Genomic DNA, 15,063 nt, shown 5'->3' on the forward strand with positions numbered 1-15,063 from the left:
CACAATGAGCTCCTTGGTCTTGCTGACGTTGAGCAGCAGGTTGTTGTCCTGACACCACGATGCCAGGGCTCTCACCTCTGCTCTGTAAGCACTCATCTCCACCTGGACCGGCTGATTGGCAGTTTAGCCATAAGTCAACAAGAAGCTTCTGGTAGGAGAAGATGTGACGCTGCTGATCCGTGATCTGTCTGTCAGGAAGTCCAGGATCCAGGTGGATAAGGAGTCACTGATGTGCAGATTCCAAAGTTTGATGCTGAGCCTGGATGAAATTATAGTACTGAAAGCAGAGCTGCAGCTAATAAACAGCATGTGTGCTCCTATGGTCCAGGTGGGAGAGGGCCGTGTGCGGAGCGACTGATCTGTTTGTCCTGTAGGCAAAGGACTGAGTGTAGCAGAGAGTGGAGATGTGAGCTTTCACTATACGCTCAAAGCACCTCAGGACTAGGGATGGGTGTCGAAACCCGGTTCTTGTTGAGAACCGGTTCCCACTGTTTCAGTTCCTTGGAATTGTTTGCCATTCGATTCTCTTATCGATTCCAGTCGCCCTGAATGACGTCACCGCGTTGCGGAGCGTCATTTACCTGGCAGGAAACACGGCGGCTCAAACGCTCAAAAGTTTGGTTACACTTTATGAGAACGGATGACAACAGGGCAACTTGCAATACTTGCAAAGCAGATATTTCATTTAAGGGAGGAAACACTACGAATATGCAAAAGCATTTGCTCACAAAACACACGATGACCTTAAATGAATGTCATGTTTTTAATTCTGGACTCGTGAATCTCAGCCCGGCAGCAGCGGTAACGTTTGCACGTCCTCTCCCGTTAATGCGGCAGGTAAATAATCAACTAACAGTGCATATTATGTTAGCGCGATCTGCCTTATTACAAACCTGCCATTACTGTGCAGCAGAAGAATATTTATTTTATTATTTTACATTTACAATGTTTTTCCTGGGGACCCTGTGACACCCATTGAAGAGCCGTAGGCTGGATCTCTTAAGATGTCACTGCTGGGTTTGTAAGGCCATGTTACTCCTACATTTCTATCTTGTTCAAAGAGAAGATATAAAACAAAGTTCTGAGCTAATCGACCTTAGTGTTCTCCTTTTTAAACTCACATTAGGTTTCTTGGGGATGATGGTGGTCCATCAAATGAGGGGACTAAAGACAAAAGCAGTGACATGTCTGAAGACAGCTGCCAGTTCATGAGTGCGTGCTTTGAAAGCACCATGTTATCTGGCCCGGAGCTTCCTGATTCGCCGAAGGCTGGTCAGGATGTTGTGGCTGAGCGACGGAGCGCCTACATGCTGGGAGAACATTGGCAGAGCTTTCTTTAGTTTGGCTTTGTTGAAGTCGCCCGTCACAGTGGAAGCCCCTTTAGGGTGTAGTGCTTCCTGCTGGTCGATGACATCATACAGCTCGTCGCGTGGCAGCGTTGCGTCGGCGTGGGAGGGGATATAAACAGCAGTACAGAACACAGCTGTAAACTCTCCGATCAAGTGTCCAAGATCAAACTGTACACCCAAACACCATCGCTCAGTGAGTGTGCACACGCCACCTCCTCCCAGCGTCCCGACACCTTCCTCTCCTCGCAGTGAGCGGAGATGCCCGCAGCAACAACAGCCAAGGCCAGTGAAGTAAGCCATGTCTCCGTGCAAATAAAGACAGCTTGTTTTCCAAAGTTTGGACTTTAGCTAGAAGAATGCCGTCTGTTCATCAGCTATCAGGCTCTTTTCCAATCACGTAGCCGAGACAAGCCTCCATTCCAGTCTGCTGGTGTGGTCCCAGATAGTGAATGCTGTGCTGTGTAAGAGTCTCTCTGTCGTAGGTGATCAGTGCATCACGTTTCCAAAACATTAAAAAAAAAAAATGTTAAAAACATACGAAAAATGCAGAAATGAGGAGGACGCCAAGTAACAGCCAGCATCCTCACCGGCACCATGTTGTTCATTCATTTAGTTCCCTTTTGAAGTGTTAGAGTCTAAACACTCAGCACAGAGATGAGCACATCTCCGGGTTCTGATCTCTGTACTGCCCACTGCCGGGACTCCAAGGATCAGGGACTGAGCTCCTGCATCGGGCTGCTGGTTCCTCACATTGACATGTTACAATGATATGAAATAACAACCACAGAAATGAGAATGATGTTAGGACTGACCGTCCAATCAGCAGTGAGAAGGTCGGCATCAGACAGATACTCGCTGGCTCTTTCCACATCCTCCACCTCGCAGAAGAAGTCCAAGTAGTTCTGGTGAAGGTACAGGCTGAAGAACTCTCCGGACATGTGAGAACGCTCAACAACCAGCTGACAGGAGAAAGAGAAGACCAAAGACCGTTTATGCTCCTGTAAGTAAAGATAAATCAATACAACAGCTGATCAGCACCTCAGGGTCCACTAGTAAGGCTGCTCTGTGATGATGCAGCAGGTGGGACGGTAGACCACGCCCACAACCACCCTCCGCTCCGTCAGCACCTTCATGTTTCTCTCCTGTCAATGACAATCACAGGCACAGTGCAGCAGCTTTAGTATCCACATGCTCATTCCTGCAGAAGATAAAGAGGTGAAACAGCAGCTGGACTGACAGCAAGCACGCTCCCCTAACTACACAGAACACCAGAGAAAAACACGGTTCTTCTTCTTCATTATTAAAAGGTTTCAAACTGACCGAGCAGATTTAGATTCATGTGATTTATTAAGCAAAGTCAGCGCAGAGTGACTGACGTCACAAGCAGCCAGTGAGACGATGCTGTGTTACATCCTCCTGTGTTTCACTGTGTCGAGTCTCTTCTCCTCTAAACATAATGTTCTGCATTTTTCTTACATTTAACATTAATGTGTGCCTCCCTCTCGATTGTACAGTTTCTCCTGTTTGCTATTTATTCCTGCTGTCTGTCATTTAGATTTTATTCCAGAACAGTCGGTGGAGCACCTACAATCTCACTGTAAATGAACAATGACAATAAAGAGGTGGCAGGACCTGGTACTACTCATCACTGATGCGAGGACAACCTCAGGTTTGTCTTCAGCACTGATGAGCCAAGCTCTCCTTTAAACTCAATGACTTCATCAACTTCTTCAAATAAAATGTTAAAAAGATTCAAAGCCATCTCACAGGTGTGTGTGAGCACTGTGATACCTCCTGATGTTAGACCGCTTCTAATACAAAATATATTTTTAGAGTCAAATTCAATCACGTCTCCCTGTAAATCATCAGTGTGCATATTAAACTCTACTCCTGCCAGACTGCTCAAAGTCTGATCATTGCTTTCATTTATCTTTACCTATTCAAGTTGGTACGGCTGTACGAGCGTCACAGCGCTCCTTACTGCTGCGCAGCTTCTGTTTCTATGGTTTCATGGCGTGTTGTGTCTTTGTGTGACGCACGGATCACTTTCAGTCATCGGGGAACAGCGAGTGACGCTGAGGAAACAACGGATGAGCTACAATCCAAGATTTACTCCAACTGTTCTGTCCGACAGTGTCCTGGCTCCACCTGCTAAGCCTCAATGCCTCAGTGGAGCTACGGTCCGGACCGTACACCACCAGCACCGAAACAAAGGGAAGGGGTGGGGGCTTATGTACTCCAGGGCTGCAGACATAGAGGCCATGTCCATTCAGGCCTATTTATCTACCTTTGAGACAGTCGGGGACTAATGGTAGCCATAGTAACCATAGTTTACATCCCCTCCAATGCTAACGTTAGCTCATCACTCAGCCACCTCCAACTTCTCATCAGCAGACAGCTGAGAGAGCACCCAGCAGGCGTCCAGATTGCTGCTGGGGTCTTTAATAATGTTCGGCCCTAAACTCCACCAACATGTTAACTGTCCTACCAAGAGGGGCCAGGACACTGGACCATGTGTACGGTAACCTCAGGCCTCTCGCTGCTCCTCATCCCTGCCTACACCACCCTCAGGGGCCCCTCCACCCTCCGGTTCATTAAAACATGTCCAGATGATGCTCTCCTCAGGACTGCTTCATCTTTGGACAGCTGGACCTGGAGACAATGTGACAGTGACCAACACTATCCAGGTTTTCCCAAACCAAAAACCTGGATGATGAGAAAAGTCCAGGCTCTGCTCAGAGGGACGGCTCTCTGCACAGCCAGAGCCAACCTGAGGAGGGGGCATCAAACGGGCCGAGGAGGCCTGCAGGGGGAGGACAGAGGGCTCCTTCACAGACAACCCCCACCAGGTCTCACAGGCATCCAGGCCCTCTCCACCTTCCAAGCCCAGTGCCCCCCAACCCCCGACAGCAGCAGAGGAGCTCACCTGCTTCTTTCCCTGGTTTGAGACCACCCCTCCCACACAACCCCAGCCCCCCCCCCAAAGTTGGTCCAGTCAAGTCACTCAGCACTGGATCCCTGCAGGGCTGCGTTCTCAACCCCTACTGTTCACTATAGTTAGTCACAGACCAATTATATTAAAAACAGAACAGAAACTATGGCAGAACATAAGCAGGTCATTCAGCATGTGTTTTATTGTAGTGCACAGCTGACAGCGTGAGCACAGAGCCAGGAGGTCGAATGTGTTCAACAGATTCAACACTGAGTTACTGTAGTCAGCCTGCAGTCCACAGCCACACCACAGCCAAAGCCCTGACACCCCTTCCACACCTGTCACTTTCACTCACGGCCATGTTTAGAGACAAATAAGAAGACTCAGGCAAGTCCACAGGTCGAGGGTCGTGACTCCCAACACACTCAAACTGATCCACAAGGCCAGTAACACTGTGGGCATGGAGCTGGAGCTTTTTAAGGTGGTGTCAGATAAGGAAGAGCTGGACAGTACCTCCCACCCTTTACTATCTCTGCATGTGCTACAGAGGAAATATGGTGCAGTCTGACGTATACATTTAATCTGTAACATACTGGGATATTTATAATTACTACTCTTTGTATCTATTGTTTTGTTACAACTCTGTAATAAATCACATTATGTAATAGTTTGTTTAGTGATAGCTGTGACCTCATCATCTCCTCAGGGTTTGATTCAATGATTTTAATGTTCCTGTAAATGTTGTTGTGACTGAGGATTGGCTCACACCCACTCACCTACTATCTACCTAAAATTATACAGCAGGGCCTCTTAATGACCCTTAACTGAAAATGTGACTCCCAGCAGCTGCTCCACCCTGCTCCACCCTGCTCAGTGGGAGAGTCAGTGGGTTAAAGACATAAAGAAAACAGTGGGTGTTTATTAGCCGAGTTTGTTCACTTGGATAAATGTAAGTTTTGACAAAGATCAGACATTTTACTGTTGCCACTGCAGAGATGACAAAAGCAGCTGAGAGGAAGCTGAAAGTGGGAGTGACTAACGTTTGCAGTGCAGGATCTTTCCCAGTGCTCTGAACAAGAAGAGAGAGGCATCCTTCCCTCCAATGGCGAGCGCCTCTTCCTGTTTGGACTTCTTCTTCCTTTGACTTGTTGTGGAACCAGCTCTGCACAGTGACCTGTCCTTCTTTGTCCTCCATAAACCTGTTTCCAGTGACATGCCTGAAAAGTTTTAGTGAGAATAAACTGAATCATTAGGATCAAAAGTCATTTATAGATAATTTAACATGTATTTGTACACTTACAGCTATCAGTGGGCAAACAGGAGAACTGGAGGCTGTTGACGGCACTGCGAATATCTCCCGAGCTTCCTGAACACAGTGTTTCCAACAGCGTCTGGTCTGGGACGCACATGCTTCTACAGCTCTGCTTAGAACAGCACACAAATACAATGCAGACAACAAACACAGACGCACACAAATGAATGTGAACAGAGTCTCACCTTTGCTGCCTCCTGGGTTGCAATGCAAGTGAGAACCTTCATCATTGCAGTTGGAGCCACTGGATTAAAGCTGGAAAACACACACACACACACACACACACACACACACACACACACACACACACACACACACACACACACACACACACACACACACACACACACACACGTTCATTTCACTGCAGTTTACTGCATGTGGCGAATAAAAGTTGATGATGATGATGAAGTCAGTGTGAAATGGAATCATAACAAACATGTAAACGCTGTTATACAGCGAGAGGAACACAAACAGCTCTCTGGCCTTTGAGATGCACAAAATCAAAACTCGTGTGTAATTTTATGCATGCTGCATGATTATACATACATACAACTGTATGCATATTTAATGTTGCCACTAGGTGGCGCCTTAATGTGACCTCATATTGGTACGTAGATGCCTCCAGAGTCAGACTGCCAGTAAGCATGTAAAGGTCTGCGCCTTCCTGGCTGCTTCGCCCACACTGGGATGTCTGGTCTGCGCTTGGGGGGCTCGTGGGTGTCCACAGACCCACTGGGTGGGGCCTCCAGGTGAGCGAGCAGCTGCTGCTTGGTGCAGTTTGTCCCAGATCCAGACCAGTCTGTCTTGTCCCTTTACTGTGTGTCTGTTGTAACTGAGTGGACGACTGGTGTTGGGACACAGTGTGCAGATGGGCCAAAGACTTGGGTCATCAGTGGGTGGGGGGGGTTAAGTGTGAGTGACTGACTAACTGAGCAAATGGCCTTTGTGTGTGCAGCTGTAGCTGGGTCTGGGGCCCGGAAATAACCGCTGCCCCTCCCTGGGATGCCTATAGGTGCCTCCCGCCCCATCTTTTCCTGCTGCAATGGGCGCGCAGATGTCGCTGAGACGTGTGGTCCGATTTCTTTGCACTGTGCATCCACATGTTCATCCTCCCACGGTTCATTTCAGGGTCTGAATGCATAATTAGCTGCTTATTTAATAAATCGAGCTCTGACTACACAAGGTTTGCAACTACGGACTCAGTGAAACCAAGATCTGAAGATGCCTAGGATGAAGTGTGTGTAACAGCTGGTTATCAAATCACATTCACAGTTTCCAGAACCTGATGCTGCTAATGCCCAGCTCCTCCTGGATGTCTTTGGGAAAAAGAAAGCGTGAACTGCCGTCTCCACTCAGGCTGTCTGACACTATGAACACCAGGGGGCACTGACTGGTCCTCACGAAACGCCTGAAAGACACAAGGACAGAATCTGAGAGCAGGAACCACACAGCACTGCTTTGGTGACACAAACATTATAAACCTTACAGTGCAGTCAGTGTACAGACCACTGCATGCAGCAAGGCTTCAATCAGGCCAACCTGGTCCTAAATGTAAACTAGGAATGCTGGTACTGGTGTAACTAAGTATTTACCCTGTAATCCTACCTTCAACACTTCAAAGAAATCATTAAAAGGACAGAAACAGGTTCTTGTTTGCTGTGTGAAAACAAATGAACTGTGAAAAACTGCAGGTATGATAAAAAGACGCTTTCTGTCAGCTTGGCACGACGAGGACGTGATTTTGGACTTTTCCAGAGTATTTAATACCATCAGGCCAGCCCTCATGGGTGAAAAGCTGACAGCGATGCAGGTGGATGCCTCGCTCGTGTCCTGGGTTGTTGATCACCTGACAGACAGACCACAATATGTGCGTCTGACAGCGTGGTCAGTAGCACAGAGGAACCACCAGGGGCTGTCCTCTCTGTACAAGCCCTCCATCTAAAGCACAAGTACACACTGCAAGACACTAGTGTCACATCCTCTCCTGAGAAAATAAGTCAATGATATGAGGGGCACCTCGATGTTGTCTATACTCAAAGGAAGAGATTTTAGGCAGCAGAGGAAATACCAAAGGTGACGTGCAGAGCTGCAGTGACTACAGGGAGATAAAGACTGGACCCTGAACACGCTGCTCTACAGATGTGATCTTTGATGTGAGAGTGCTGATGCAGAAGTACAGAGAAGGTCAGAAGGTCACTGTGCCGTTTACACGATGCTCTGGATTCATGTTGGCAGCACAGATGGCCCCTGGTAGGTTCAGCACTGGCTCCCATCCTGGTTCACCTGAGTTCAAAAAGCCTCAGCAGTGGCTTTGTAACCTTTTCTAGAGTGATGAACATGGACGGCTTTGTTTTCCAGCAGGTTCTTCTCACTGTGGCACCACCACGACCTACTTCAGTGCACTTATGATTCATCGGGTCTGTCAGTAAGCACACCTCCATGTTGAAGCTGAACTTTCATCTTAATGTTGTTAATCACAGTTGATCCATGATTTAACCAGTGGGGCGATTACTTCCTCTACAGCGTGTGTGTAATGTGTGTGGATAGTTTTTACCCCTAATAAATAAAATCATTTACAAACTGCAGGTTGTATTTATTTGTTGATGCCTCCGTCTAACATGAAAATGTGTTTGATGATGTAAAACATGTGAAGCTGTTTGTCACGGCACAGAGTCCTGGGATCAGGTCTTACCTCAGGACCTCGTGCAGGGCTCCGGGCTGCCTGTAGAACTGGTTTGGCAGATCCTGAAGAGGCACACGAGAGTATAAATGTACGCATGTTAAACAAAACTGCGTTACACCACTATATAGTTTATATGCCACAGTTAATAATAATAATAATAATAATAATAATAATAATAATGGATTGCATTTATATAGCGCCGTTCGAGACCCTCAGAGCGCTTTACAACACCACTATTCATTCACTCTCACATTCACACACTGGTGGAGGCAGCTGCAGGTGTAGCCACAGCTGCCCTGGGGCAGACTGACAGAAGCCAGGCTGCCATATCGCGCCATCGGCCCCTCTGGCCAACACCAGTAGGTGAAGTGTCTTGCCCAAGGACACAACGACCGAGACAGACAGAGCAGTTGTGATCGAACCGGCAACCTTCCGATCACAAGATGAGCTTCCCAACCCCCTGAACCCACCAAAGCCACAACATTAAAAATGAAAACAACACGGCACAGATCACCAGCACTGTGGTGTCTATGGGACCTTTCATTCAGTGGCTGAGCCCATGTGGGCTCCACGAGTCTGCAGACATCCACTGTGGCGTCTCCGTCTCTGCTGAAGTGCAGCACTGAGCTCACACAGGGCTCTGCTGTTTGACTCGTCCACGTGTCAGACGTGTCTTGCACTGCACACGTCCTCAAACACTAAATAAACGATGCAACTCGAGTGTTTGTGTTGCTGCTCGTGTCTCTGAGTCTTTGTGGTGCACTGCGGGGAGTCTGGTGTTGACGGTGAGCGTCCGACGGCTCTTTCTCATTAGTAACTTCTGTCCTTACTCTTTCACACGCCTCGTGGTTAGGTGGTAGGAGAGCTTTGTGGTGTCGGTGTCTGTACTGGGACCAGTTAGCTGCACTGTACAGTTTTCTGTTTTCATGGCTGAGCCGTGTTATAGACGCAGACCCACATTTAGGAACGAGCTCCTCGATGTGTTAGTGACCACTGCAAACTGCCAGTGAAAAACGACAGCAGTGAACTGTGTGACAGCACAAAACAAATCCCAGAGCATAATCGCAGCGCTGTTTTCACACCAGAGGAGTTTTGTTAAATGAGTTACACGCACTGAAAGAACAGATGCCTTCGACATCACCATGAATAACGAGGGATTTCTAACACTGCCTTCCAGCCCTGAGCTATGAGGAAATGAAGCAACAGTCAAACTGAAATACAGACCATAATATCTTCCCACAGCTGTACAGTCGTATTGAAATGAACAGCAGTGAAACACTGGAGTAGTCTCTGTGTGTCATACCTCCACCAGGATGAGCTTGTTGTGCGCGACTCCTCCATCACCTGCCATCTTCAGGCAGTTGTATTTGTTGGCTCTGAGGAGGAAATCCTGGAACTGTGATGACTGAGAGCTGGAGGAGAAGCCGTTCGTTCGCCACTCTAGTAAAAGTTTAGAGCATCAGAGACGAGAAGCAGAAGTCTGTATGCTACAGTGTAGGCACGTGGTCTTCTGTTAGTACTGGGATGGCTACAAGAACACAACACTGTCACTGTGCCCCCACACCCTCCAGCTCTATGCATTTGGTTACCTGAGGAGTAATCACCTGCACATATGAGAACAGACTCTGCATGCTAGACTTTTGGTATGATGTGCTATCTGGTTAACATGTATAGACTTCCTGATGAGCAGCGGTTTGCTCAGTGCAGATAAAACACACATGCAGAGCAAGATAAACTTCGCTCTCCATCTGGAACATCTCACATTTGCCAAAATGTCCTAATTTAGCACAAGTAAGGAAACAAGGAGCTTTGTCTCTGGTCAGTTACTTTGTTGTTGTGATGCTTCTTGTATAAATCTGACACAGCTGGAACGCACACATGGAGTTTCCAACCAGCTTATCCTGCTACTGACTTTTGTTTAGTGCAGTTTATTGGACTGGACGATGGAAGATTTGGCAAATACAACATTGGAAGCCACAGATGTATTTTCCTAACAAACGAGGCCCCATGTAAGGGCCAATAAACAGGCTTTCACAGCAATAACACACCAAACACACTTTCTTTGTTGTTCCAGTCCAGACAGAAACTGGTTATTATCCAGAGATGATCTGACTTAGTTTATACCTGTTAAATGAATTTGCATTATTAAGCACAGGTGAGGTTTAGTCATCACACTGAATTTCTACAGGTAACCTCTTCATGCTGATGACTGTCCCGCTGACACGTGTGAGGAGGACAGACAGATGTTTCCTCACCATGACTGCTGCTGTATGCTTCTAGGTTTGTGGGACTACTCCATTCCTGAACCCTGAGGCCCATCTCCAGGGACAGCACACGGACTGTGGCCGTCTTTCCACAGCCCGACGGCCCCGTCAGCAGCAAAATACCACTCTGTAGATGAAAGGCTCAAACTGAGTCTCCGACTTTACAGCCTCCTCAGACAACAGGGCCTAAAATGATCAGAACTCCGGCTGTGGCTGAGCCACGTGTCCACGCAGGGGAAGTTTTCCACCAGCAATCACTCATTTTCTTTTTGTCAGGGAGGATGAAGCATTATTATCTCTGTTACTCAAAGAAAAATCAGAGCATGAACTGCTTGAACGTGATTACTTCACTCAGTGTACGAATGCAAAGCGTAGTTACCTTTGTGTTGGTGTGAACTCTGATCCACTTCTCAACTTCCTCCATCTTCTTCTTGTGGACAGCTAGTTCAGCCTACACAGATGGACACACCGTAGCATAAACCGCTCAGTACACAGTCAGCGCTAATACCTCGTCACAAACACAGGACGGGATCATTCATCTTCCACACAAACACAATCAAACCTGCAACAACTGATAATAAACATTAAGACAGATTTAGTCTCAAGAGGCCTTTAAACTTCAAATGAACTTCTCCCAAGTGCTGATTGGCCAAACCTACAAACATACTGTTCAAAACATGAAAGGAACACATTGAAAGCATCAGATCTCAATGGAGAGAAATCGTCCTGTAGATCTACACTGACTGTGTAACGTGTCAGGAATTAAAGTCGAGATCAGTCTACAGACACCCCAAAGTCAAAGTGGAAAAATGATGTGACAGGCTAGTTTATAATGGCCCCTGCAGGCAAACCTGGCAATGTCACAGCATGCTCTGTGAGATGACAGAGTTGTGGGAGACCTCCTCAGACATCACTGAGCTCATGGACAGCTGCTCGCTGGCAGATGGAACAAGAACTGAGGCTACGTTCACTCTGCAGGTCTTAAAGCTCAATTCAGATTTTTGGATCGAATCCGATTTTTCTGTCTGCTTCTTCACACTACAAATAAAATGTGACAGCAAACGCGCTCTAGTGTGAACGCTCAAAGCAGCGCAAAAGAAGACGTCACACACAACGCGCTCTGTTTAGACCCAGACCAACAGTGTCATGTGACTGATGGCCTTAATATAAAGACTTCGGACCTTACGTTTCCCAATTTTTGCTTTAAGTTATAAAGTTATCTACATTTGGCCTAATAATGATCCTTACTGCTGTTTTAGAGGAGCTTCAAAGGATAGCTGCAGATTTCTGTCAGAATCTGCAGATTATACAGTACAAATAAAATGTTCACGTTTCTCCAACGTTGTTCCCAACAGTTTCACCGGATGGACAGGAAGCGTTCGCGATGTCTTCTCCGGCGCTGATAGTTGGCGTCTGTCTTGTGTCAGTGACGTAAAAAACGGATTTAATGCGACGTGACCATCAAACAGCAGTCGCAGATTTGTATCGTATTCAGCAACACATACCAAAGTGACCCAGGTCTGATTTGAAAATATCGGATTTGTGCCGTTCACACTGTCACACCATGATCGGATAGATGGTCGCAGAGGGTCAGAAAAGTCTTTCGCCTGCAGTGTGAACGTAGCCATAATATCCCAGAGGTGTTCTTTTGGATTGGTGTCATTCAGCGTGGGGGCCAGTCAATACTATGAATCCCTTCATCCACACTTCAAATCCTGTCTCCCCCCCACCCTGGACCCCCACCAATTCGCATACCGTCAGAACAGGAGCACAGAGGATGCAGTCTCCATTGCACTGCACTCTGTCCTCTCACACCTGGACAACAACAACACCTACGCCAGAATGCTGTTTATAGACTTCAGTTCAGCGTTCAATACAATCCACCCCTCACAACTCATCAGGAAACTGACAGACCTGGGCATCAGCTCCCTCATCTGCAAATGGTTACTGGACTTCCTGACCAACCGCCCCCAACATGTCCGGCTGGATAACCGCTGCTCATCTACAATCACGATGAACACCGGTGTACCACAAGGCTGTGTGATGAGCCCTTTCCTCTACTCCCTCTTCACCCACGACTGCAGACCTGCTGATGGTTCCAACACCATCATTAAGTTTGCAGATGACACCACGGTGATTGGCCTCATCAGTGACAACGATGAGGCCGCCTACAGGGAGGAGGTGGATCGTCTGGCTGAGTGGTGCGACAGAAACAACCTGCTGCTTAACACCGAGAAGACCAAGGAGCTCATCGTGGACTACAGGAGGAATGCTGACCCACATCCACCCATCCACATTAAGGGGACGGCTGTGGAGCGTGTGAGCAGCTTCAAGTTCCTGGGAGTCCACATCTCCGAGGATCTCACCTGGACGACCAACTGCTCCAAGCTGGTCAAGAAGGCTCACCAGCGCCTCTTCTTCTTGAGGACTCTGAGGAAGAACCACCTGTCCTCAGACATCCTGGTGAACTTCTATCGCTGCACCATCGAGAGCATCCTGACCAACTGTATAACAGTCTGGTACGGGAACTGCTCTGCCTCGGACCGGAAGGCGTTGCAGAGGGTCGTGAAAACTGCCCAGCGCATCGCCGGAGCACCACTTCCTGCCATAAAGGACATCTACAGGAAGCGGTGTCTGAAAAGGGCTGGGAAAATCATCAAAGACCCCAGTCACCCATCACATGGACTCTTCACCCTCCTGCCCTCTGGGAGGCGCTACAGGAGCCTCCGGACTAAGACCACCAGGTACCGGAACAGCTTCTTCCCCACAGCTGTCAGACTCCTGAACTCTGCCTCCTGACATCTGACCCACGTTAACTCATGGACTGAACATACACACACCCACAATGGACAACTGTACCCTCAAACACACAATAATAACATGGAGTGAACCACCACTCACAACCACTAGCACTTTATATAGCCTCTGTAGAAACTATCTACACCCTCACTTATCTTAACTGCACTACTGTATAGCTCTGTGTAAATAATCATTCTGTACATTCGATAATTTTTAATCCTACAACTGTTTACAACTTGCATAGTTCCCATTTCTGTATAGCTGTATATCCCAGATTCTGTAAAGTTATTTATTTCATATTCTGTATAGTTTTTCATATTTATATCCTGTTCATATCCTGTACATAGCTTGTACTCACTACAGCCTGTACATACTTATAGTTATAGAATATTCACAACATACTTCATACCGTGTACATTATAACATACCATAATAGACCCATTTCTGTAATATACTTACATATCTATATTATTGCTAATATATATTGTAATATATCTATATCACTAAAGCACTTCTGGATGGATGCAAACTGCATTTCGTTGCCCTGTACCTGTGCATGTGCAATGACAATAAAGTTGAATTCTATTCTATTCTATCCTCCAGGAGCGACTGCATACTCTCACCACATGAGGCTGGGCATTGCTGTGCACCAAGAGCAGCCCACTGCACCAGCATACAGCCTGACCATAGGTCCAAGGGTTTCAGCCCAGCACCTAATGGCAGCCAGGGCGCTGTTGCTTACCCTGCAGAGGTCTGCGCGTCCCTCCATGGGTATACCTCCTCAGACACCGCTGAACCACCAGCAAACCAGTCATGCTGAATGACTTTACAGGGATGTTCTCCACAGGTTCTCGAGACCCATTATGTCTACCACATGTGCTTTCAGCTCTAAGCCTGCTCTCATCTTTGAAAATGACCTGGCGTCAGAGGTGCCAATTCTGGAACTCGATGGTAAATGCCAATCAGGCTTCATGGTGCCAGGCAGTGAGCACAGGGTCCACTAGAGGACACCGGGGCCTCGGCTGACCCTCGGAAGTCTAATTCTGATTGTTTGGTCAGAAACATTCACACCAGTGGTCTGCTGGAGGTCATTTTGTAGCTCTGACAATGCTCATCGATACTGGCCCTGCTGATAGGTTAAGGACCTTTACGGCCTTGTCCAGCTCTCCTAGAAGAACTGCCAGTCTCCTGGAATCTCCTCCAGCTGTGCTGGGAGATGCAGCAATGCTAATGTATTGATCCTGGAGCATGACTACCTGTACAGCCTCTGTAGGGTCCAGGTGTCACCTCATGTTACTGGTTGAGACAACGAGCCCAGACAAATGCAAAACTAGTGCAAAAACAAAAAAGATGAGGAGGTAACTATCAGGGACCTCCGCCTGTAAAACCACTCTCGTTTTGGGAGTTGTCTCGTTGTTGCCCCTCTGGCACACCTGTTACTAATTTCACTAACACCAAAGCAGTAGAAACTGACCAACAGATCAAAATTTACTGTCCTGATGCTTTATTCTGATTAAAAAGTGGGTCTTTCTGTGACTGGACTCTGTTCCAGTCTACAGTTACCTCTGGTGAGACCCTGAGTGGGTAGAAGGTTTCCCATCAGGGGACTCCATCGTGCTATGCAGGGCCTTGAAAGCTCACGACAGCATGCCGGACTTGAACCTGAGCTGACGTGGGTGGACTGTGTTGTGAAGGGCAGTTTGTACATGACAAGCAAAGGT

General features: G+C 47.5%; 1 protein-coding gene across 4 annotated transcripts in view; it reads right to left on the minus strand.

The window, feature by feature from the left end:
• rad17 (RAD17 checkpoint clamp loader component) overlaps positions 1-15,063 on the minus strand; it is a 33,476-nt gene that overhangs the window by 6,726 nt on the left and 11,687 nt on the right. For all 4 annotated transcript variants that reach the window (XM_085474303.1, XM_085474301.1, XM_085474300.1 and 1 more), the window contains 10 exons: positions 10,923-10,994; positions 10,535-10,670; positions 9,583-9,719; positions 8,289-8,341; positions 6,879-7,004; positions 5,779-5,848; positions 5,582-5,702; positions 5,322-5,498; positions 2,388-2,491; positions 2,162-2,308 (listed from right to left, as the gene is read on the minus strand). In XM_085474303.1, coding sequence (XP_085330429.1) covers positions 2,162-2,308; positions 2,388-2,491; positions 5,322-5,498; positions 5,582-5,702; positions 5,779-5,848; positions 6,879-7,004; positions 8,289-8,341; positions 9,583-9,719; positions 10,535-10,670; positions 10,923-10,994 — 1,143 coding nt within the window. The remainder of the gene's footprint in view (positions 1-2,161; positions 2,309-2,387; positions 2,492-5,321; positions 5,499-5,581; positions 5,703-5,778; positions 5,849-6,878; positions 7,005-8,288; positions 8,342-9,582; positions 9,720-10,534; positions 10,671-10,922; positions 10,995-15,063) is intronic.

Source organism: Copadichromis virginalis, linkage group LG12 (genome assembly GCF_057382275.1).
Source record: "Copadichromis virginalis isolate Kocher_CV1m ecotype Utaka linkage group LG12, C_Virginalis_male_GT1.1, whole genome shotgun sequence".
NCBI lineage: Eukaryota > Metazoa > Chordata > Actinopteri > Cichliformes > Cichlidae > Copadichromis > Copadichromis virginalis.